The following is a 25,984-nucleotide window of genomic DNA, read 5'->3' as shown; positions in this document are numbered from 1 at the left end:
CAGCATAACCCTGGTACCAAAACTTTTAAAAATGAAGTCTATGGGAAAATTAAACACCGACTATATTTTATTATACTGATAATTTATTAACTTTTTAGGTGCAATAATGGTAATAAAAATCCTTGTCTTTTAGAGATACATGCTAAAACATTTACAGAGTAAATTGGTATGATATCGGTTTTGCTTCAAAAGAATCTTGGTTAGGGGGCAAGTAGTTGAGGGAATAAATCGACCAAGATTGGCCGTAAATTGATAATTATTGAAGCTGAGTGATAGGTCCCTGGGAAATCATTACACGATTTTCTCTACTTTTGTATATGCTTGATACTTTATATAATGTAAAGCAAAAAATAATGGCAAATGATTAAACAACATTAAATGTATAAGAACTACAGGTTGTTTGAGATCATTTAAAAAGAGAGTGAAACAAAAAAAATCATTGAACACCATTGGAAATTGTTAGGACATAACTACTTTGAAAATGATAAGGCAAAAGATTTAAGCATTTATCTTGCCGTTTTGGTATGAACTTTATTTCAGAGTAATCAAATGGTCCTAGAGGATGTGAAAAAAGGTTTTTGGTACAGAATTAGAACTAATAAATGAGGAAAAATTAATAGCCTTAGAAAATCACCATTCTGTAATCCCCAGTGAAATAAGCAATTCATAAAACAATAATCAATGGATAGTAAAACAACTTGGTGAAAAGTTGACAGGAAACTTTATGATGCTGGGATGAGGCTATCACCATCTGAAAACAAAAGAAGCCTGGGAGCTGGAGTGGACAGTGGAGGAGAGCTGTCCAACCAGAAACACCCGTGCCATGTAGAATAAGTGAAAAATAAATCTGTGGTGTTAAATCACTGAAATATGGGAGCAATTCATTACAGAAGTTGGCTTACCATAAAAGTATACCATTTATATATATTAAAACATATAGGCACATAATTACATATATTTTCAAAGATACATACATATCCAAACATATACTGACACAGGGAGAGGAATGAGAATAGGGAGGAGGGATCAAAAGAAGAAGCCAGGCATGGTGGCTCACACCTGTAATCCCAGCAATATGGGAGGTTGATGCAGGAGGACTTCTGAAGGCCAGGAGTTCAAGACCAGGCTGGGCAACACAGTGAGACCCCATCTCTACGAAAAAAAAATTTTAATTAGCTGGACATGCTTGTGTGCACCTGTAGTCCTACTCAGAAGGCTGATGTGGGAGGACTGCTTGAGCCTAGGAGGTCAAAGTTATAGTGAGCCAAGATCGCATCATTGTACTCCAGCCTGGGTGACAGTGAGACCCAGTCTCTTAAAAAAAAAAAAATTATTTTTTTGACACAGAGTCTCGCTCTGTTGCCCAGGCTGGAGTGCAGTGGCACGTTCGGTTCACTGCAACCTCTGCCTTCTGGGTTCAAGCCATTCTCCTGCCTTAGCCTCCTGAGTAGCTGGGACTACAGGCGTGCGCCACCATGCCCAGCTAATTTTTGTATTTTTAGTAGAGACGGGGTTTCACCATATTGGTCAGGCTGGTCTTGAACTCCTGAGCTCGTGATCCACCTGCCTCGACCTCCCAAAGTGCTGGGATTACAGGCATGAGCCACTGCACCCAGCTTAAAATGTTTTTAAAAAAGAAAATAAAGTAAAAAAGAAAATAAAGTAAGAAAGGGGCCTGGTGATGGAATTCACTATGCTATGAGAAGCATGGTGTAACTATTAAAGAATTACAAATAACAATTTAAAAAGAAGACAACTAATCTATCTAATCTGCCCTTTCCAGAGAGAACCCAGGTTAGCTCACTGGGAATATAATTATCTTCAGCCTTGGGGAATAGGAGCACAGAATGGTTCCGGAGAGGAGACAGTGTCGAGGAATCCTCCACTATGGTTACCAGGAAGGTCTCAGGTCTAAAAAGATTCCTAAACTGAGACTTTCTCCCAAGCCTAATTTTCACCTTTGGCTCTCCTTGGTGGTTATGGTACAGGAGGCACTTGACATTCTCTAAACATGGGGTCTGGACCTGCCACCTCTGCCTTGGTACCACCTCTCATTCCAGGCTAGGCGAGGCTGGACAAAGCACAGAGGTTCATTCTGGGCCTGGGTGCATCCTCCTGCTCACTTTCCACCCTGCCTGTGTCAGGCTAAATAATAGCTCCTCTCCCAAAGATGGCCAATTCCTAATCCCCAGGACCTGTGGATAAATATAAATTTTCTTGTAAGACAAGGGGTCTCACTATGTTGCCCAGGCTGGCCTGAACTCCTGGGCTCAAGTGTTCCTCCAGCTTCAGCACCGAGTAGCTGGGACTACAGACACGCACCACCACCTGCTTAACCTTTGAACATTTTGTGTTAAATGGTAAAAGGGACTTTGAAGACAGGATTTAATTAAGGATCTTGCCACGAGAAGATGATACTGGATTATCCCAGTAGACCCAATGTAATCCTTACAAGTGGGAGGCAGTAGAATTAGAGAGATGTAGGGATGGAAACAGAGGTTAGAGAGAAGAGAAGATGCTCTGCTGCTGGCTTTGAAGATGGTAAAAGAACCACGAATCAAGCACTGCAAGCAGCATCTAGAAGCTGGAAAAGGCGAGGAAACATTCTCCCCTGGAGCCCACGGAAGGAGTGTAGACCTGTCAACACTTTGACTTTAGCCTGGTGAAGCTGATTTCGGACTTCTGAACTGTAACATAATAATTTTGTTTTTTAAGCCACTTTGTGGTAATTCATTACAGTGACAGTAAGAAACTAATGTCCTGCCCCAGCTTCTGGGCAGCACTAATCTGTTCTCCTAGGAGAGTAGGGTCTAAATGAGTGTGTGGCATGGGTAGGGAATCAGAGAAGACTTCCTGGAAGCCCCTGCAGTCAGGTTGATCTAGGTTATTATAGCTCTTTTGTTACTTAACTGACCTTGAGCAAATTTCTAAGTAACACTATTGTTAACAACGCACTGTTTATAGGATTGCTAAAAAGTCAATTTAAAAATATTTTCAATTACCTAATTTGTAAATGACCAAGTTTTTTTTTAAGTCACATCTCCTTGTGGGCTTACACATATTCATTCTTCCAGTCACTGAACAGGTGTCACTGAACACCCAGTGTGTGCCTGGCACCATACACACAGTGAGCTTGTGTCTGCTATAACTGTCAAGCATTTCTCACTGAAGCTGTCACTGAGCTTCCAGTTAGCTCAGTGCTCAACCTCAATGCCTCCATCCTAAATGCAGGCCTTGGCTGGGCATGGTGGCTCAAGCCTGTAATCCTAGCACTTTGGGAGACTGAGGCGGGTGGATCACTTGAGGTTAGGAGTTCGAGACCAGCCTCACCAACATGGTGAAACCCCATCTCTACTAGAAATACAAAAATTAGCTGGGTGGTAGTGGCGTGCGCCTGTAGTCCCAGCTACTCAGGAGGCTGAGGCAGGAGAATCACTTGAGCCTGGTAGGCGGAGGTTGCGGTGAGCCGAGATCGTGCCACTGCGCTCCAGTCTGGGCGACAGAGTAAGACCCTGTCTCAAAATAAAAAAATAAATAAAATAAATAAATGCAGGTCTTTACATTGCCCACTCCCATGGTCTCGTATCTCACACCCTATTCCCACAGGCGCTGTTTCTGCAGCTTCCATGAGCAGCCTCGTCTTTGTCTTTACTCTGATCCTGGACAAAAGCCCCCAGTGCACTTGAGGGCAGTACGCACCCTCCGATATTTTCCACACCGTCATCTCATCCTCTCCTCTCTCTGCATTTCTCTCCTTTTTCTTACCTTCTCCTTCTTTGCGCTCCCAAGCGGCTGCACCCTATAAGCCAGAAGTCTAGTTAGAGAGAAGCTGAGCCTCAACCAGCCAATCTAGAGGCAGGTAGAAGGGACCAAAGATATGTGTTTACTGGAGTTTCCGGGCTTCTCTGGTGGTGAACTGAAATCTAAGGTATTCAGCCAGGATGCCTAGACCTAAGTGGAATACCCAGGCAGCCTCACTCACCCCAGCTTTCCAGCCCCACAACACTCTCAGGTGCCTATCCAATTGACCTGTAATTCCCTGACCTGTGGAGCCACACCTATTTCTGCAAGACCCATCTAAGTTTCCTAATTTCACAGCGCCCCACCCCCACCTCTGCTTCTAACCCCCAGGTCTGAAATGCTGAGCTCTGTTCCTATGATGTCCTTCCCAGGAAAATGGTGGGTCCAGGACTGATTTTTCCTCCTATCTGTGATCCAGACTAGTGCATCCTTCACCCCTTCACCTGGTCCAGACCCAGAGTTTTCTTTCCTCAGAGCCTGCAGCTCTTCCTCTAAAGACTAAGCTGCCTCTTTAGGAAGGGATGAGAACGCAAACATTTTAACAGGGGCAAAATTGCTTTCAGTCCCTTTGGGCTTCAGTGGTGTTGACTGGGAATAGTTGGCCAAGTGATGGAGCTGTGGGCATGTGGGCTTGTGATCTGGGTTTTCTGACCTGGGTGTCGCCACAAGTTTACAATGGGTGATGCTGGGCAAGTCTATGCCCTCTCTAGGTCTGACTCACTAGCCTTTCTGCGCACTGAGAAGGCCATGTTTTATTTGAGCTTGGAGGTTCCATCCAGCAACTCCAGCAGTGGTGCACAATGGCCACAAGAGGGCGGGCAACCTCTTCAGCTCATAAGTGTGTAGCCTGAACAAGTGAACCTCAAACGGGAATACTATACAATGGCTTCCAAGAAGGGTATGATTCCATGAATATGTTGCTGAAGAGAAAAAAGAAGACATAAAGGCCAGGCATGGTGGCTCAGGCCTGTAATCCCAGCACTTTGGGACGCTGAGGTGGGAGGATTGTTTGAGCCCAGGAGTTTGAGATCAGCCTAGGCAACATGACAAAACTGTCTCTAGAAAAAATACAAAAAGTAACCCAGGCACGGTGAAGCGTGCCTGTAGTTGCAGCTACTTAGGAGGATAAGGAGGATCACTTCAGCCCAGTAGGCGCAGGCTGCAGTGACCTGAGATCGCACCACTGAACTCCCGCCTGGGTGACAGTGAGACCCTGTCTTAAAAATAAAAAAACAGGCCAGGCAGGTGGCTCACACCTGTAATCCCAGCACTTCTGAAGGCTGAGATGGGTGGATCACTTGAGATCAGGAGTTCAAGACCAACCTGGTCAACATGGCAAAACCCCGTCTCTACTAAAAATACAAAAATTAGCCAGGCATGGTGGTGCACGTCTGTAATATCAGCCATGTAGGAGGCTGAGACAGGAGAATTGCTTGAACCCGGAAGGCAGAGGTTGCAGTGAGCCGAGATCACGTCACTGCACTCCGGCCTGGATGACAGAGCGAGACTCCATCTCAAAACAAAACAAAGCAAAACAAAACCACACACACACACACACAAACAGGAAGGGTAATTAACTGAGGGCACACTACAAAATGACAACAGAGCAGGGACTGGAATAGGAGATTTGAATTCCCAGTCTGAGGGGAAGCCAGGAGTCCCAAGACCATATGAGAGGTATGGAGAGGTCTTGTGAGCAGTGGAAGAGGCCGATAATATACTTTAGAGATTTCAATCATTTGAGGGGGTGGTAGGGGAAGAGAGGGTATTTAGGGACAAGCCATGGACTGAATATTGCTCCAGAAGGACCGGGGTGGGAGTTTCAAAACAAGACTTGAGGAATTTAGGGAAGCAGAGATGATCAATTTGGCTTCCTTCCCTTCCCCAACACAGAATACAAAATAGAGAAATGGCAGGAGTTATTCCAGGATTTGAGGAGGATGCCTCTTTTGCAGGAGGACGCAGTGAACAGTCAAAGTCATCTGACATCTTTTTCCCTTTTTTTCCCTCTAGCATCCCAGTTTCAAGGCCCAGGAAAGGCAGGGACTAACATATGGAGCAGTTACCCAGAGTTTAAAGGGTTAATCTCTAAGAATTCATTCTCTGACACCAGCCACAGCTCTTGTCCCCCTCTCTGGGACCGTCCCTTCTCTGAGCCCCAGGTTGGCAACTTCCCTGAATTTCTTCTATGATGTAATTTGTAATTCGGTAGGGCTCTGGGACCCAGGTTCAGAGACCCAGACTCTGCTCCCTCCTCAGGTTCCAGGAGTCAGGGCTTGCTCTAAGGGAGGAAGTAAACAGGCCTTTCCCTTGCTCCCTCTCCCTTTCCAGGATGGGGCCCAGGAACCAAAGAGCTTCTGTCTTTCCCTGCCACGCCCCCACGCTGTAGCCCAGACAAGGAGATTCCTTGTGTCCCGACCTCAGGCAGGCATCCTTGTGACCAAATGGTGGAAGGCTGGGGACAGGGTGGGGGAAGGGCAGTCACAAAGTCAGAGAGGATGACACCTCCACCATCCAAGATTCTGGTACACCCCCAGAGCTCTGAGACCTTGAGCTTCTCTCTCCCTGGCTCCATCAACACAGGCAGAGAGGCCAGGACTAATCTGCATATAAAAGGCCTGGAGAAACTGAAAAGGCACGGACACACAGAAACTGAACCTCCTGGCAGGGAGATACGGAGTCAGAATACAGGAATAGGGCCAGACACAGCAGCTCATGCCTGTAATCTCAGTACTTTAAAAGGCTGAAGCGGAAGGACTGCTTGAGCCCAGGAGTTCAAGTCCACTCTAGGCAACATGGTGAAACCCTGTCTCTGGAAAAAAATACAAAAATTAGCCAGGCATGGTGATGCATGCCTGTAGTCTTAGCTCCTTGGGAGGCTAAGGAAGGAGGATCATTTGAGTCCAGGAGGTCGAGCCTGCTGTGAGCACTACTGCACTCCAGCCTGGGCAACAGAGGCAGACCTTGTCACCCTGTCTCAAAAAAAGAACAAAACAAAACAGAAAAATGGAATACAGGAATGGGGGCAACACAGGGACAGGGTAAGACAGGGGACCGTGGCAGGGTAAGCCAAACAAACTTGAGAGCAATAAATGGAGGCCCCTGAAAGCTTCTTTCCCTAAAAGCAGAGTCAGGAGTGCTGGCCCAGACAGGGATGCAGGGATGGAGCCACAGAGGAAGTGAGATCCCCTAGGATAAAATGAGAACACTCTATTTAAAAAGTAAGAACCTTCTGAAAAGAAGCACAAACATGACAATGAGCAGCTTTCCTGCCAGGAGGGGTGACATGTTCCTGTTCACAAGAAGTAATGGCATGGACGATAAATAATATGATCTCACTTAGCAGCAGGGGCTCAGATACTCCTATATGACCTACCACCATCCAAGGACCCGTACAAACGACTACCCATCCTGGCAGGAAATGACATCACTCAGCAGGTAGGAAGGGGTGGGTCTACCAGCCCAAACGCTTCTGGGAGGGCCAATCCATAGAGGGTTAGTCCTGAAGGTCCATGTCCCTCCTCAATCCTCCATCTTGGCCAAGAGAAGGGTCAAGGCTTCTAGACTTTGGGTGAAGTAATTATACCCCCATCTCTTCATCTGTTAACTCCAGGGAGTCCTAAATTCCTTAAACCCTTACTTAGCTGGGGCGAGCAGTGAGAGATACTTCACACCAAAAGCCATAGGTCAATCCTTTAGAGTCAATATCTCTGTAGAAATATCTCTAGGGGCTGGGCACAATCCCAGCACTTTGGGAGGCTGAGGCAGGAGGATCCCTTGAGCCCATGAGTTTGAGACCAGCCTGGGCAACACAGGGAAACCCTATCTCTACAAAAAAATTTTTTTGAATTAGCCGGGCATGGTGGTGGATGCCTGTGGTCCTAACTATGGGGGAGGCTGAGATAGGAGGATTGCTTGAGCCCCGGAGGTCAAGGCTGCAGTGAGCTGTGATCATGCCACTGCTCTCCAGCTTGGGTGACAGCATAAGACCCTGTCCCAAAAAAAGAAAAAAAAAAAGAAAGAAGAAAGGAAGAAAGAAAGAAAGAGCAAGCAAGCTAGCTCTAGGGACCCAATAATTGACGGATAAAGGCAGAGACTCCCTAGGGACCAGAGAAATGAGCCAGGTTTCTATGGTAACTGATTTCAGTGCAGCCTCTTCCTAGTCTCAGACTGAGGGAGAATCAATTTTAGGGGAGACCACAGCTAACGGATAAAAGAGCCACAGGATTACAAAAGGGTGGAAAAGTTGTTACAAGAAGGTCACATCATCCTGGCACTGCTCCCAGAACCAGTGGGCCTCGAAGCCCAGCTTGGCACTCTCATCCTCTGGTGACTCAGGTGGTCCACCTTGAAGCCTCTCCCCTGGGGGCTTCCACACAGCCCTCAAGCTCCCTAGCCTGGTGGCTGTCGCATCCACCTCAGTCCTGGCCCTCTCTCCACCAGCTATAACTTTTGCCCAGTCCATCTCGGAACGTGGAACCCCAGGTGGGCCCTGTTCATCCAGCTCGCTGGGGGCCACTGTGTCCAGGTAGCTGCCAATAGAGACACTGTCCAGCCGGTCTGTGGTGCTGGTGTCTGGCAGGCTGTCCCAGCTGCCTCGCCTTGAGCGGCCTGGGCTCCCGCCTGTCAGGCTATATTGACTGCTGGTGAGGCTGCTGCAATGACTGGTCAACGTGCCCCGCTCCTCTAACAGCCAGCGCACTGCCTCGATGCCCTCATTCAAGGTCATCAGCTGCTGCAGGATCTTCACATCGATGGCTCGCAGGTAAGCCTGGGGGAGTGGGAGAAGGAATTAGTACCAGTTCTGGGGCGTGGGTTTCCCCAGCATTTCTACAGGCCACTACCTTGTGGTTCAGCCAACTACGTTTCACTTTAAGACGGATGGAATTATAACGGCTTGCAGTGTGGGCTTCAGAAGCAGACAGACTGCTGCCTAACATTTCAGCTCTACCACTGATTAGCCATATCTTCTTTGAGCCTCAGACTCTTTGCAAAACAGGATTAAATCACTTACCTCACAGGGTAGCTGTGAGGATTCTGAAATGCTGTCTATTAAGTATTCAGCACAGTACCTAGCACAGAGGAAGGTCTCAGTAAATGTTAAGTATTAAAATCCAGTTCTACTAAGCTTTGAACTTCATATTTAGGGTACCTTTCTTTTTTTTTTTTTTTTTTTTTTTTTTTGAGATGGAGTTTCGCTCTTGTTGTCCAGGATGGAGTGCAATGGCATGATCTCAACTCACTGCAACCTCCGCCTCCTGGGTTCAAGCGATTCTCCTGCCTCAGCCTCCCAGTTAGCTGGGATTACAGGCATGCACCACCATGCCCAGCTAATTTTGTATTTTTAGTAGAGACGGATTTCACCATGTTGGTCAGGCTGGTCTCAAACTCTTGACCTTACGTGATTTGCCTGCCTCAGCCTCCCAAACTGCTGGGATTATAAGCATAAGCCACCATGCCCAGCCACAGGGTACTGACTATTGAGCCTGCTCAGATTCACCAGAAAGACATAGAAACAAAGAATAGCCAGATAGGGTGTTAATCAGGAAGTAGATTGGGCCAAAAGGAGGCAGGAGCTGGGGAATAAAGAGAGGTAACCTAGTTCCCTAGTCTCTTCAGGGCATTGGTAGCAGCCGCCGAGAGGGGAAAGGGTTGGCCAGAGCTTAGAATGATCAGAATCCCACTGGCCGGGCATTCAGGCCTTCTCCCCTGTACACACCAGTCTACCTGTCTGTACTGGAAGTAAATTTGACTTACAGGGTAATCTCAAGGGTCCGTTCCAGCTCAGATGCACTGTTACCTTCCCTAAGCACAAGTCTGAACCTGTCTCTCCCTGTTCAAGAGCCTTTATGGGCATTGCACTGCCCTTAGAGAGTGCCGAATCCTAACATCTACAATAGCAGGGAACTCTGCCCTGCTCTTAGAGAATGAAATCTAAACATCTTAGCAGCTGGCATTCAAAAGCCTGAAACACGTGGCTCTTGCCCATCTCTATAGCTTCGCCTCTAGCATTCTGCTCTGTGAACCCAAGGTGCTGCCACAAATGACTTTTTAAAACTAGTTTTATTTAGTTTTACTTTTATTATTATTTTTTGAGACAGGGTCTTATTCTGTCACTCAGGCTAGAGTGCAGTGGTACAATCAGGGCTCACTATAGCCTCCATCTCCTGGTCTCAAGCGATTTTCCCACCTCAGTCTCAAGGAGCTGAGACCACAGGCGTGCACCACACCTGGCTAATTTTACTTTTTGTAGAGACAAAGTCTCACCTTGTTGCCCAGGTTGGTCTCAAACTCCTAGGCTCAAAGCAATTCTTCCACCTCAGTATCCCAAAGTGCTGGGATTATAGGTGTGAGCCACCACATCCAGCCCAGTTTTATTTCTAATCAAAGTAACAGATGCACAGAGATTAAAGAGGCAAACAGTTCCACAAGATTATGAACATGAATAGTTCTCCCATCCTGGTCCTACTTCCCAGAAACAACTATAATTATTTATTTAGCTGTTTATTTTGGTATTTACCTCCTAATCTCCATATAACATGCTTATATTGCTATTTCTTGGTATTTAAATTTTAGGCATTTTCTATTGATTTCCCACACTATGTAAGATTAAGGATTTAACTTTCTTTTTTTTCTTTTTTGAGACAGAGTTTCTCTCTTGTTGCCCAGGCTGGAATGCAGTGGCACAATCTTAGCTCACTGCAACCTCCGCCTCCAGGGTTCAAGCGATTATCTTGCCTCAGCCTGCTGAGTAGCTGGGATTACAGGCATGAGCTACCACGCCTGGCTAATTTTTGTATTTTTGGTAGAGAAAGGGTGTCACCATGTTAGCCAGGCTGGTCTCAAACTCCTGACCTCAAATAATCTGCCCACCATGGTCTCCCAAAGTGCCGGGATTACAAGGTGTGAGCCACCATGCCCAGCCAGGATTTAACTTTCATCCCACTCCCCACTCCCCTGCCATACAGATACCCTTCCCATCTTCCATCCTCCTAATAGGTAATAAAATTACTCAGTGTTTATTAGGATTTGGAAATGCTCTTCACAGCTAAGCCATGTAGTTTACTATAGTTACTGTTTATTTCTTACGACATTTTATCCTTACAATTATTATTATTATATTGCCTAGTTTGCTATGTAGTTATCAGTAAGTCAACCTCAAACACTCCCTCAATTGTCTCAATTTCCCTATGCAGGCTTTCGAACGCATCACATGTTCTATCTATTCTATCTTCTGAGAGGCATCTCTTAAGGAGCCCTCTGCTCTGCTTCTATCTGTCATTGCTGCAAAATTGCCCTCCAGGGATCTCCCTTCATTATTATCTTGGGAATTCCTTTGCCTCTTTCCTTAGCTGGATCCCTTGTTTCTTAGATTCCATATCTTCTTTTTTCATTTACTCCTTCATTTGGATGAATGGTTCTCTCCCTCTAGTAGCATCCTGAGAAAGTTGGCATAAGAGGTAAATTTACTGAAGCTGTGCATGTTTTAAAATGTTATTACACACCCATAAGAAATAATGAAATCATGCCCTTTGCAGCAATATATATGCAACTGGAGGCTATAATCATAAGTGAATTAATGCAGGAGCAGAAAATCAAATACTCCATGTTCTAACTTATAAATGGGAGCTAAACATTGGATACACGAACATAAATATGGTTAACGATAGACACTGGGGACTATTGGAGGAGGGAGAGAGGTGGGGGCAAGGATTGAAAAATTAATTGTGGGTACTATAATCACTTCCTGGGTGATGGGTTCAACAGTATCCCAAATCTCAATATCATGTGATATACCCATGTAACAAACCTGAGCAGGAACCCGCCTCCGAATCTAAAATAAAAGTTGGGCTGGGCATGGTGCCTCTTGCCTGTAATTCCAGCACTTGGGGAGGCCAACACAGGAGGATCACTTGAGTCTAGGAGTTTGAGACCAGCCTAGGTAACAGAGAGAGACACTGTCTCTACAAAAAATTTAAAAATTAGTCAGGTATGGTGGTACGTGCCTGTAGACCCAGCTACTTGGGAGGCTGAGGTGAGAGGATTGCTTGAGACTAGGGGGTCAAGGCTGCAGTGATCCATGATGTCACCCAGCCTGGGTGACAGAATAAGATTTCTCTCAAATAAAATAAAGTAAAAGTTGAAATTATTTTTAAAAAGTTATTAATCTTTCCTCACACTGTTGATACTTTGGCTGGATATAGAATTCCAGGTTGAAAATAATTCTTCCTCAGGAGTTAAGGCATTGCTCCATTGTCTTATTTATTTTTGAGACAGGGTCTTACTCTGTAGCCCAGGCTGGAGTGCAGTGGCACAATCATGGCTCACTACAGCCTTGATCCCCTGGGCTCAAGCAACCCTCCTGCCTCAGCCTCCTGAGTAGCTGGACTACAGGCACGTACCTACACCTGCCTAATTTTTTAATTTTTTTTTTTTTTGTAGATGGGGTCTCACTATATTGCCCAGGCTGGTCTCAAACTCCTGAGCTCAAGGGATCTGCCCACCTCAGCCTCCCAGAGTGTTGGGATTATAGGCATGTGCCATGGCACCCAGCCTCCATGTCTTTCAATGTTCAATGTTAGCCTTTAAAAATCTAATGCCATTCCAATCCCTGCTTCTTTGTATGTGACCCTTTTCCCATTCTTGCAGGAAGCTCTTAGGATCTTCTCTTTGTTCCCAGGGTTCTGTTTTTACAGCAATTTGCCATGGTGTGGGTTCTTTTCATCTATTGAGTTAGCCACTTGATGGGCCTTTTCAATCTGGAAACTGACGTCCTTCAGTTCTGGGAGATTTTAAAAAATTATTTCTTTGATGATTATCCTCCAGTATTTTTCTGTTCTTTCTGGGAATCCTATTACTTGGATAGAGGGTGTCCTGAACTGATCCTCTATTTTTTTTTTTTTTTTTTTTTTTTTAGACAGAGTTTCGCTCTGTCTCCCAGGCTGGAGTGCAGTGGCACCATCATGGCTCACTGCAAGCTCTGCCTCCCGGGTTTCACGCCATTCTCCTGCCTCAGCCTCCCAAGTAGCTGGGACTACAGGCGCCAGCCATCGCGCCCAGCTAATTTTTTGTATTTTTGGTAGAGACGGGGTTTCACCGTGTTAGCCAGGATGATCTCAATCTCCTGACCTCGTGATCCACCTGCCTCGGCCTCACAAAGTGCTGGGATTACAGGCGTGAGCCACCGCACCCGGCCACATCTCTTTCTGTATTTGCTCTAGTTTCTGAAATATTTCAACTTTATCAACTCCTCTTTTCTTTTTTTTTTTTTTTTTGAGACAGAGTCTCATTCTGTCACCCAGGCTGGAGTGCAGTGGCACAATCTCGGCTCACTGCAACCTCTACCTCCTGGGTTCAAGCAATTCTCGTGCCTCAACCTCCTGAATAGCTGGGATTACAGGTGCCCACTACCACGACCAGCTAATTTTTGTATTTTCAGTAGAGATGGGGTTTCACCATGTTGGTCAGGCTGGTCTCAAACTTCTGGTCTTAAGTGATCAGCCCGCCTCGGCCTTCCAAAGTATTGGGATTGCAGGCCTGAGCCACCATGCCTGGCCTCAAGTTGCCTTTTCCTATTTATTTAGGTCTATATAGAGAGTCAGATGTCTATGATCTTTAACTGCTGCTCACACTTCAGAGTGGATCTCTGCAATGACTAGAAACCGTGTATGTATGAAGCTTGCCAAATCTGAGCCTCACTACAGGATGATCTGATTGGGCTGTTTAACTGTAGGTCTAAAATCTGTATCTTTTTTTATTTTCTCTTGAGTTAATCATATTCCCCATATTATACCACTCTAGAGAGTATAATGTAAGCAAGGCTGCCAGTATCTTAGGAGTCAAGTAGGGGTAAAGGCTTGGAGAGGTATTTCATGATATTTAGTACTTTTAAAAGTTTTTGTAGAGACAAAGTCTCTCTAGGTTGTCCAGGCTGGAGTGCAGTGGCGTGATCATAGCTCAGTGTAGCCTCAAACTCCTGGGCTCGAACTCCTCACCTCAGCCTCCCAAAGTGCTGTGATTACAGGCGTAAGCCATTGTGCCTGGCCATATTTAGTATATTTTTATTTAGTCCCTCTTGTCTTCAACTATGCTCAGTGTCTTTTAATCTACAGACCTTCTGTTCTATTCTATATATATATAAAGTGATTCGTCACTTAACAACAGAGATATACTTAGAGAAATGCACCATTAGGAGGTTTTACTGCTGTGCAAACATGAGAGTGTAAATGCACAAACTAGATATTTTTAAAAATTTATATACTTTTTAAAATATGGAAAACAAAATGTCCCAGCACAATTACTGAGCATCAATCCCTACTTGATATGCTATGCCAATATCAAGTGCCATGTATCATATTTGTGTATGTGCTGCATTATAATCTTATGAAATCACTATGGCATATGCTGTTCATCATTGACTGAAACATCATATAAATATGTGTATATATGTGTGTACACACTTATATACACACACAATAAATGTTTTATACATATATGTGCATATATACACACACATGATAAATGTTTATTTGACATATGTAGTCTATCATTGATCAAAATGTTTATATGGTAATCCCAGCACTTTGGGAAGCAGAGGAGGACAGATCACTAGAGATCAGGAGATTGAGACCATCCTGGCTAACACGGTGATACCCCGTCTCTACTAAAAATTACCAAAAAAAAATTTAGCCGGGCGTAGTGGCAGGCACCTGTAGTCCTAGCTACTCAGGAGGCTGAGGCAGGAGAATGGTGTGAATTCGGGAGGCGGAGCTTGCAGTGAGCTGGGATCGCGCCACTGCACTCCAGCCTGGGCGACGGAGCAAGACTCCGTCTCAAAAAAAAAAGAAAAAAATTTTAAAAATTAGCCGGGCATGGTGGCTCTCGCCTGTAATCCCAGCTACTCAGGAGGCTGAGTCAGGAGAATCACTTGAACCCGGGAGGCAGAGGTTACAGTGAGCTGAGATGGCGCCACTGTACTCCAGCTTGGGTGACAGAGCGAGACTCTGACTCAAAAAAAAAAAATTTACATGGATGTTTATATTTTATATGTGGTCTGACATTGACCAAAACATCATTATGTGTGTATGTGTATTTACATATACAGGTCAGATCCCGCAGGTCACACACACACAATAAATATTTCTTTGTATTTGAAAAATGTTTATTGAATTATTCAGGAAATAACTGCTTTATTCACATCTATGATAAACCAGAGTAAAACCAAGTATTAATATTTGTACATTGAGGCCCGGCGCAGTAGCTCACTCCTGTAACCCCAACACTTTGGGAAGTCGAGGCCGGTGTATCACCTGAGGTCAGGAATTTGAGACCAGCCTGGCCAACACGGTGAAACCCTGTCTCTAATAAAAATACAAAAATTGGCTATTGTGGTGCACGCCTGAAGCCTACTCAGGAGGCTGAGGCAGGAGAATCGCTTGAACCCAGGAGACAGAGGCTGTGGTGAGCCAAGGTCACGCCACTGCACTCCAGCACAGGCAACAGAACAAGACTCCGTCTCAAAAAATATATACATATATATTCGTACATTGAGAAAATTAGGCACTGGAATTAAATGGACCTAGATTTGAGTTCCAGTTTTGCCATTAATGAGCCATATGAAATAAAAATTTATTTATTCATTTATTTATTTTATTTATTTATTTTTTGAGACAGAGTCTTGCTCTGTTGCCCAGGCTGGAATGCAGTGGCGCCCTCTTGGCTCACGGCAAGCTCCGCCTCCTAGGTTCACGCCATTCTCCTGCCTCAGCCTCCCGAGTAGCTGGGACTACAGGCACCCACCGCCACGCCCGGCTAATTTTTTGTATTTTTCGTAGAAACAGGGTTTCACCGTGTTAGCTAGCACAGTCTCGATCTCCTGACCTCATGATCCGCCCGCCTCGGCCTCCCAAAGTGCTGGGATTACAGGTGTGAGCCACTGCACCAAGCCTAAAATTTATTTCTTTTTTTTTTTTTTTTTTTTTTTTTTGAGACGGAGTCTCGCTCTGTCGCCCAGGCTGGAGTGCAGTGGCCGCATCTCAGTTCACTGCAAGCTCCGCCTCCCGGGTCTATGCCATTCTCCTGCCTCAGCCTCCCGAGTAGCTGGGACTACAGGCGCCCGCCACCTCACCCGGCTAGTTTTTTGTATTTTTTAGTAGAGACGGGGTTTCACCGTATTTAGCCAGGCTGGTCTCGATCTCCTGACCTTGTGATTCGCCCGTCTCGGCCTCCCAAAGTGCTGGGATTACAGGCTTGAGCCACCGCGCCCGGCCAATTTATTTCTTTAAACCTTCATTTCTTTATTATAATATGAGGTACTCTCTAAAGGTATGTCATGAGACATCGAAGGAACATATTAACATGAATAGCATACCATCTGACAAGTATAATACTGTAAATCAATACATGGTAGGCTATTTGGCTCTACATATTAATATGGTCGACTTATTTGCTACATGTGATGTGTGTGTGTGTGTGTGTGTGTGTGTGTGTGTGTGTGTGTGTGTTCAGGTTTTCATTCAGTTTCTGGCTCATGAGTCCCATAGCCATTGTTACAGTTTTTGTTATAATGCTGGGGCACTCAGAAGTAGGCTTCAGGAAACAGAGTCTCTTTCTGACCTTCTCCTGCTCTCCTCTCACCTTCCCAGAGTAGAACTCCAATCTGATTGTGGGTCATAAGACCCCCATTCCAGAGAGGGTCCTGACTCACACCCTGGAGGAAGGAATGCCACAGAGAGAGGCCAATAAGAATCTAAACAGACAGGCTTTGCTGGATTTAGATCAGACTCTTTTTGTTCAATTACATTTTGATATGGTTGTCCATGTTTCAATCGTGGACAACCAATAAAGTCTCTTTAAAAGGCCCAAAGGACCAGGCACAGTGGCTTAAGCCTATAATCCCAACACTCTAGGGGACTGAGGTGGGAGGATCGCTTGATCCCAGGAGTTCGAGACCAGCCTGGGCAACATAGGGAAACCCTGTCTCTACCAAAAAACAAACAAAAAAAATTAGCTGAGTGTGGTATTGCACACCTGCAGTCCTAGCTACTTAGGAGGCTGAAGTGGGAGGATTGATTGAACCAGAGAAGTATAGGCTGTAGTGAGCCGTGATTGTGCCATTGTACTCCAGCCTGGGCAACAGAACCAGACCTTGTCTCAAAAAATAAAAAAAGGTCCCCAAGGACAGGATTCAGGGAGCTTCCAAGTAGCTGAACAGATGGAGGTTTCTGGAGGGTGGTGCACCCAGGGAGAGCACAGAAGTTCCGCACCGCTTCCCGTATGCCTTGCCCCATGCATCTCTTCATCTATATCCTTTGTAATATCCTTATAATAAACCAGTAAATGTGTTTCCTTGAGTTCTGTGAGCCACTCCAGCAAATCAATCAAACCCAAGGAGGGAGTCATAGGAACCCCAATTTGAAGCTGGTCGGTCAGAAGGTCAGGAGGCCTAGACTTAACGACTAGTGTCTGAAGAGGGGGACAGTCTTGGGGACTGAGCCCTCAACCTGTGAGATGTGACACTGTCTCCAGGTAGACAGAGTTGAAATTAAATAAGTAGACACCCAGCTGGTGTCTGCTGCAGATCTGATTGCTTGCGTGCTGGTGGGAAGAAATCCTCACATATTTTGGGGTCTTCTTTATTAATGATTATTGTTGTGTTGTATTAAGTGAAAAAAACCCACACAGTTTAGGGTTTTCTAAACACTATGGCAAAAGCATACAACAAAATTTATACCTGAAATTGTGTTTTTTGTAAGAATATCACAACTCTAATTCAATTAAGCAAATGACTATTGGGTTCATGGATTTGCTAACAATTACAAGATAATGGAGAAATTGTCCCTGCTTAATAGAAGCTTGCAGTCTCAATAAGGGGAGATGAACATAAATAACTGAGATATCACAGACTGTACAGACTATTAATAACCTGATAAAGGAGATTATCTTCAATTATTTCATCCTGGAGACAAATATATGAACAGTGAAAACAACTGTCCTAGTCCATGACCAAACTAAATACATTAAACAAAGCTCCTCATACTAAAAACACTTGTCCTGCTGTTTTCCTCTCCCTCCTTTCCTTCCTTTCTGCCTCCCTCCATCCCTCCCTTCCTTCTTCTTTCCAAAATTTACATCTACAGCTGGGCGCAGTGGCTCATGCCTGTAATCCCAGCACTTTGGGAGGCTGAGGCAGGTGGGTTACCTGAAGTCAGGAGTTCAAGACCAGTCTGGCCAACATGGCAAAACCCCGTCTCTACTAAAAATACAAAAATTAGCTGTGTGGTGGAGGATGCATGTAATCCCAGCTACTCAGGAGGCTGAGGCTGCAGTGAGCTGAGATTGCGCCACTGCACTCTAGCCTGGGCAGCAGAGCGAGACTCCATCTCAAAAAAAAAAAAAAAAAAAAAAAAAAAAAAGAAAGAAAAAGAAAAGAAAACAACAACAACAAAACTTACATCTCCAGTCTTCTGCTAGACAAAGAAGTAGCTGGCACCTGGTTGCACAGTTAGGGAGGGGATCTTAGAATATGACTTTTAAACATTCAACAAGCCCTTTTGTTTTCAGCCCCAGTTGTGCCCCCAGTTCCAGAAATACCTAGTGCTTCCAACCCCTAAGACCTTTAAGGGTTTTTCAGTATAAAATGTGTTGCTTTGGCAGGGTGCAGTGGCTCATGTCTGTAATCCCAGCACTTTCAGAGGCTGAGGCAGATGAATCACCTGAGGTTGGGAGTTCAAGACTAGCCTGACCAACATGGAGAAACCTCATCTCTACGAAAAATACAAAATTAGCTGGGCATGGTGTCACATGCCCGTAATTCCAGCTACTCGGGAGGCTGAGGCAGGAGAATTGCTTGAATCTAGGAGATGGAGGTTGCGGTGAGCCAAGATCATGCCATTGCACTCCAGCCTGGGCAACAAGAGCAAAACTCTATCCTCTCCCCCCCAAAAAAAGAAAAAAAAGTGTTGCTTTTCAGTTTTCTCCACTGCTGGCTTGGGACTGAGCATTTTTTAGGTCTGAGTTAGTTACCACTCTTCCTTCTGCATTTCAGCTTCCAAAATTTTGTTCCTATTACCTTGTCTCTTATTCTCATTGTCAAAAGGGCTTCGTGCCTTTTATTTATTTTATTTATTTATTTTTTTCTTTTCAAGATAGAGTTTTGCACAGTTGTCCAGGCTGGAGTGCAGTGGCGCGATCTTGGCTCACTTCAACCTCTGCCTCCAGGGTTCAAGCGATTTTCCTGCCTCAGCTTCCCAAGTAGCTAGGATTATAGACGCGCCACCACACCCAGCAAATTTTTGTATTTTTAGTATGGGGTTTTAATATGGGGTTTCACCATGTTGGTCAGGCTGGTCTCAAACTCCTGACCTCAGGTGATCCGCCTGCCTCAGCCTCCCAAAGTGCTGGGATTATAGGCATGAGCCACCGTGCCCAGCCCTCAATCTGGTATCTTGAACTGGAATTCCCACTGATTTTATTCATTCCTCAAGCCCCAGCACAAATGCCACCTCCTAGAGGAAGTCTTCCTTGCCCTTCCTGGAGATGGAATTAATCCATTCTGTTATGGAACCAATATTTATTGTTTTTTATAGGTGTGGCACTATGTTCGATGAAGAAAGAAAAGGCATCATTTCTTACCTTCAGAGGGTTCGTAATCTAGTGGGTAAGATAAGACAACGAAGCAAGCACTTAAAATTCAATGTGGTTGGTTGGGCATTCTGGCTCAGCCTGCAATCCCAGCACTTTGGGAGGCTGACACAAATGGACTGCTTGAGGTCAGGAGTTTGAGACTGGTCTGGGCAACATAGGAAGATCCTGTCTCTATTAAAAAAATAAATAAGGGCTGGGCACGGTGGCTCACGCCTGTAATCCCAGCACTTTGGGAGGCTGAGGCGGGCGGATCACGAGGTCAGGAGATCGAGATCATCCTGGCTAACAGGGTGAAACCCCGTCTCTACTAAAAACACAAAAAATTAGCCAGGTGTGGTGGCGGGCGCCTGTAGTCCCAGCTACTCAGGAGGCTGAGGCAGGAGAATGGCGTGAACCTAGGAGGCGGAGCTTGCAGTGAGCTGAGATCACACCACTGTATGCCAGCCTGGGCGACAGAGCAAGACTCTGGATCAAAAAAATAATAATAATAAACATAAAAATAAATAAGGCTGGCGTGGTGGCTCACACCTGTAATCCCAGCACTTTGGGAGGCCGAGGCAGGTGGATCACTTGAGGTCAGGAGTTCAAGACCAGCCTGGCCAACATGGTCTAACCCCATCTCTACTAAAAATACAAAAATTAGGTAGGCAGGTGCCTGTAATCACAGCCACTCGGGAGGCTGAGGCAGGAGACTCACTTGAACCCAGGAGGCGGAAGTTGCAGTGAGCCGAGATCACGCCATTGCACTCCAGCCTGGACGCCAAGAATGAAACTCCATGTCAAACCAAACAAATAAATAAATAATTTTAAAATGAAAAGTTCAGTGTGGCAAATGCTAGGGGAAACAACTGCTACACATAGGACTGTAGACACCTAGAGGGCCATAACCTAACCGGGTCAGGAAATGCTTCCTAGGATAAGGGACATGAGCCGAAAACTGAAGGTTAAGAAGGACTCAGCTAGGATGGGCGCAGTGGCTCACACCTGTAATCCCAGCACTTTGGGCGGCTGAGGCAGAAATCACTTGAGGTCAGGGCTTCGAAAGTAGCCTGGCCAACATGGCAAAATCCCGTCTCTACTAAAAATACAAAAGTTAGCTGGGTGTGGTGGCACATGCCCATAGTCCCAGCTACTCAGGAGGTTGAGGCAGGAGAATTGCTTGAGCTTGGAAGGCAGAGGTTGCAGTGAACCGACATTGTGCCACTGCATTCCAGCCTGGATGATGGGAGTGAAACCCTGTGTCAAAAAAAAAAAAAAAAAAAAAAAGGACTCAGCCAGACAAAGAGGTAGAGAGAAGCATGTCAAGCAGAGGAAACGGCCTGTGCCTCCTTCCAGTCTGAAGTCGCCTTTCCAGAGCACAAACCCAACCGCATCACTCTACCGTCAAGACTCTTCCAGGAGGCCCTTCCTGGGTTCTACCATCTCTTATCATCCTGTACTAGAAATGTTCTTCCGTCTCTCTCCTTCCCTAACCAGACTGTGAGCTCCCTGAGAGCAGATCCTGCTCAATCCATTTCTGGTGCTCGGCCTAGGGCTAAGGAGGTCACATTCAGTTCTGTGATTCTCTTGCCTTTACTATCCTTGACCCCTTTGATGGTTCCCAGGATTCAGGGGTCTGGGTTGTACTGTGTTGCTGGGAAATGAATCTGAGAGCAGATTCTATAATCCTGTGACAGTGGGATTCCCTGACTGTGACAGCATCACTCCCAGAATAGAAGAAAGCAAGGCTTTCTTGCCAGAAAAAGAAACACTCTTTTCACACCATCTCTTGAAGAAAATAGAGTATAGGATAAACAGCTCAGGAGAGAGGCAGCCTCAGAGGCAACTCCAAACCCAATTCTCTTTCCAAGGAGATTCAGGCTCCCTACTCCTCTCCTTAACATCTACATATCAGACTCTGCCCAGCGCTGGGGTTCTGTATGGTTTCCTCATTGCTCAATCCAAATCAGGCCCTGGGGTAAAAGCCTGGAAATCCTAGTTGGAGCTCCTAGAGCAGGGACTATCAGAATATTGTTACTACAAAGGTTCTTACGATCATCTGGTTCCACAGTCCCCATCTCCCTCTACTCCCTCCACCAAGAGGAAGAAAAACTGAGGCCAGGAGAGAGAGAGAGTACTGCTCAAGACCACAAAACGTTTCAGAAGCAGAGCCAAGACTTGAACCCGTGCCTTCTTCCTCGCCTAAAGCTTCTTCTCAAACTGCCTCTGTGGAGGTGGGTTGTCATAGCAACAGTTCTTTGGGTGGGAGAACTAAGAAGAGGTTGCCACTGTTTCCCATTCCCACATATCCCAGTCTGGCTTGTTCACTCAACCTTTGAATGGTGGGTAGAGGAAGAAAGCAGGAGGGATGAGGCCTAGAGGCGGACTGACCTTGGCCTCAAGGGTAGGCCTCCCCGCTTTGTGCAAGGAAAGCTGGGAGAGGAACAATTGAAGGACAGTCCTTAGAGGGCTTGAACCAGTCCTGCCTTCATTAGCCCCAAGGGAAACCCCTTGCCCCACTGCTTGTCCTTCCTGGGTGCAACCCAGTAGGCAGGGCAGAGCACAGGAAGAGATTAATATTAATAACATCCTGTCCTGAGGAGGGAGAAAAATAGGATGGGGATCTCTCCTCGTTCTGGCCCCAGAAGGCTCCCTTCCTTGTGCCCTTTCTCGGGCAGCCTCAGGCCCCAGGCAAGCAGGGTCAAGAATACAGAGAGACAAAATCAAAAGTTAAATGCAGCCCCTTAAAGTTTACAGATCGTTTCCACCAAGGCAGAAAAGAGAGCCAGAGAGACTAGGCGTGGCTCTTCCACTGACTCCCTATGTGAGTTCAGAATCTGCAAGCATGTTTTATCTGTAAGATGGGAGAAATGATGACCAGTTTTCTCATTTCAATGACATAAAATGTGTTTAGACTATCTGGCACAAAGCAGGTCTCAAAGGTAAACATGCAAAGTGCAGTCAGATGATCTGGGTTCAAATCATGGCCGTGCTTTTTGTGTGATCTTGGGCAGTTATTAAACTCCCTGTGCCTCTGTTTTCTTTTCTCTTTTCTTTTATCCTCCCTCCCTCCCTTCCTCCCTTCTTCCCTTCCTTCCCTCCTTCCCTCTCTTTTTTTGAGACAGGGTCTAGCTCTGAGCTCTGTCACCCAGTCTGGAGTGCAGTGGTGCGATTTCAGCTCACTGCAACCTCCTCTTCCTGGGCTCAAGTGATCCCCCTGCCTCTGCCTCCAGAGTAGCTGGGACTACAGGCATGCACCACAACACCCATCTAATTTTTGCAGAGACAGAGTCTTGCTTTGTTGCCCAGGCTGGTCTCAAACTCCTGGGCTCAAGTGATCTGCCTGCCTCAGCCTCCCAAAGTGCTGGGATTACAGGCGTGAGCCACCATGCCCACCCTGTGCCTCAGTTTCTTCATCTATAAAATATCACTTACTTAACATGGTTACTGTGGAGATGAAGAGAGTATCAAGTAAAGTGCTCAGCAAGCTGCCTGGCACATGTGCTGGGTGAAAGTTTTCAAAGCAACTAGAAAGTCTAGGTAGGCTCTTACTAGGCCTTGAGCTAAAGTTTGTACAGCGAGACAAAGGCAAACCCCTGCTTAGGTGGGGACAGTCACAGCCTTGCTCTGGAGAATTTGGCACTCACCTCCAACCTTCAAGGCCAAGTGCACACTTGGCATTCAAGTCCTTCTCCCAGAGGGCCTTTCCTGGCTGCTCCACCCACCAGACTCTCTTCCCAGTCTCTCAGCTCAGGCATTAGAGCCCTGGCTGGTCTAAGAGCCCCCATGACTTCCTTCCCCTGCTCCTTCACAGACCAGCTTGGCACAGGCTGCGCACACAGTGGGGGTCCAGAAAGACTTATTAGCTGACATATTCACTGTGGGCTCCTGGTTGTAAGCCAGGAAGCTGATAGCAATTCCTCAGTTCCCCAGAACTGGCTGCAAAGTAGTGGCAGGTGTAAATCACCCACTTCACCGGAATCAGGGCCCTGAGGAACCTGCCAGGGCCTTGGCTGCCCTTTTGGCTCTGAATCTAGACCAGCAGCAACAGAGAAAGGGGAAGGTTGCTGTTTCCTCTTCTCCCCAAGAATGTGCAGATGAGATCCAAATATCCAGTTTACCTGGGAGATTGGGTGGGAGGAGACTGAGTCTGAGGTGAGGGAATCAGCACCAATGGTGCTGTTACTCTCTGTTCCTGCTATGGGTCTAGGAACTTTCCATTATTTTAAGTAGGGCTGGGGGATGTAGAGGAAATGGAGAAGGTTTTCAGTGCCCCTGGTCCAGACAGTTTACAGCAGATAGGCCCCTTTACCCACATCTTTTCTGTGCTGAACACTGCGGGCCTCACAGGAACTAAACCCTTTCCCGGTTAGCAGAAGGAGAAAAAACCGGTTGCCTTACAACGGGGACTGGGGGGGAATAGGTGGCCCATACGGGCGGGGGGAATTTGTGCTGCGTTGGGTTCTCAGTACTTCCCAGTCCTCATCTCTCTCCTCCCAATTATTTGGCAGGAATAACTTCCAAAACCCACGGCTCCCACCCCAATTCCTCAGGACCTAGCAACACCCCCACTCACTCTTGGGGGACAATTAATGGATGTCACTCCATCTCCACCCCAGCGTTTACGGATTGATCTGGGAGGGATTCTGAGCAGTTAGGTGGAGAGTTTTAACTACCTCCTCTCCAGCTTAACTCTGAGAGCATGAGTTCGTCCCTCCTGGCCCTAAACTGGGGACTCGTCCCCTTGGCCCATGGAGTCTGCACTCACCAGCTCCATCTTCAGCGCCATGATCTTGTCCCCCAAGTCGTGGCCGGTGCTAGGCGTCCCTGGGAGCAGCAGGGCGCCAGAGGTTCCTAGGTCACACTCGCCTCGCAGCCCACGGAGCAGCCCTTCAGGGGTCTTCCTGCCCACCTTACCCTCCACATCCCGCAGGTCAGGCGTCTGGGACTCCACGGTTCCCTCCATGCGGGCCCAAGCCTGAAAAGGGCTGGGCAACCGGACGCCAGGGACCGGCTCGCGGGGGTCCTCCCTTCGCCGCTGCTAAAGCGGAGCAAAACCGGTGGGTCCCCGCCCGAGCGCCGCGCGGGCGGCAGGAGGGTGCCGTAACACTCAGAAAAGCCGCGCAGCACTGTCCGTGGGTATATTCGAGTGCTGCGCACACAACCTCCGGCCCTGGATTGCGTGGGGCTGGGCGGTTCTGGAGTTGGACCTGAAAGAGCACTCGGAGACCTCAGCGCCTTCGCCCCACCTTGGCACTGAATCCAGCCAGGCACACAGCAGGCGCCCAATACATGTTTGCAGAATGAAGTCTAAGCAGCTTCAGTCAGAGATGTGGGAGTTTAAGGAACAGTGGTAACAGAGAGCTGCAGAAGGCTTGGAAGTCTTCCTGGAGCAGAGGAATTGGGTCTAAAACGATGGCTGGATTTTAGTCAGACACACACACAACACCCCAGGGGCTAGAATTCAGACTAACGGAGTAGAAAGGGGCAACCAGTATTGAAGCTGAAGAGGTCCACATTGAGCTTACAAGCAAGATCCTCCTCCTTAAACTTGACTGTGCATATGAATTATCTGCGGATCGTATTAAAATGCAGTTCTGATTTTGTAAATCGGGGTGGGGCCTGAGATCCTGCCTTTTTTTTTTTTTTTTTTTTTTTTTTTTTGAGACAGAGTCTTGCTCTGTTGCCCAGGATGGAGTGCAGTGGCACGATCTCGGCTCACTGCAAACCACTGCCTTCCCCGGTTCCAGCGATTCTCCTGCCTCTGCCTCCTGAGTAGCTGGGATTACAGGCATGCACCGCCACGCCCAGCTAATATTTTTGTATTTTTAGTAGAGACGGGGTTTCACCATGTTGGCCAGGCTGGTCTTGAACTCCAGACCTCAAGTGATCTGCCTGTCTCGGCTTCCCAAAGTACTGGGATTACAGGTGTGAGCCACTGGGCCCCGCCAAGATCCTGCATTTCTAATAAGCTCCCAGGTCATGGCCATGCTGCTGGTCCACGCTTCAAGTAATAAGGGACCACACTTTGATAACAAGGTTACAGAAGATGGTTCTGAGATGTTTGGGTTTTATTTAACAGGTAATGAACAGTCATGAAAACTTTGGTTTGTGTAGGCTTTTAATTCAAGTAATTCCAGCCCGTGGTTGCAGAAGGATTTACAATGAGAAGATAGTTACCCCTGCCCTACCCTTTCACACCTCTAGGCCCACTCCCAATTGGCAAAAAGGAACTTTTAGTTTTTGGGGGATTTTTTGTTTTTTGTTTTTTTTGGTGTTCATACCCGTAATGTTATTGTTTAGAGTTAACTAAAAGTGATTGCCAACTGGGAGTGGGCCTAGAGGTGTGAAAGGGTAGGGTAGGAGTAAATATTTTCTTATTGTAAATCCTACCACTCCTTTTTTTTTTTTCTTTCTTAGAGACAGAGTCTTCCTGTGTTGCCCAGGCTGGACTCAACTCCTGGGCTCAAGCAATCCTCCTGCCTGCCAAGCAACTGTGACTACAGGAGTATGCCACCATGCCCAGCCACACTGCTTCTCAATTTTAAACATTCAACTG

At 46.6% G+C, this 25,984-nt stretch overlaps 1 protein-coding gene across 1 annotated transcript; it reads right to left on the bottom strand.

Annotated features, from left to right (window-relative positions):
* Positions 1-511: 511 nt before the first annotated feature.
* Positions 512-24,974, bottom strand: LURAP1 (leucine rich adaptor protein 1). The gene is made up of 2 exons (XM_050801963.1): positions 24,194-24,974; positions 512-8,572 (listed from the first exon to the last, which is right to left on the bottom strand). Exons 1-2 carry the CDS (start codon positions 24,389-24,391, stop codon positions 8,051-8,053), a joined length of 720 nt encoding a protein of 239 aa, XP_050657920.1. The 5' UTR covers positions 24,392-24,974; the 3' UTR covers positions 512-8,050.
* Positions 24,975-25,984: the final 1,010 nt, after the last annotated feature.

Source organism: Macaca thibetana, chromosome 1 (genome assembly GCF_024542745.1).
Source record: "Macaca thibetana thibetana isolate TM-01 chromosome 1, ASM2454274v1, whole genome shotgun sequence".
Classification (NCBI taxonomy): Eukaryota; Metazoa; Chordata; class Mammalia; order Primates; family Cercopithecidae; genus Macaca; species Macaca thibetana.
This window is presented reverse-complemented; position numbering and strand designations above follow the sequence as displayed.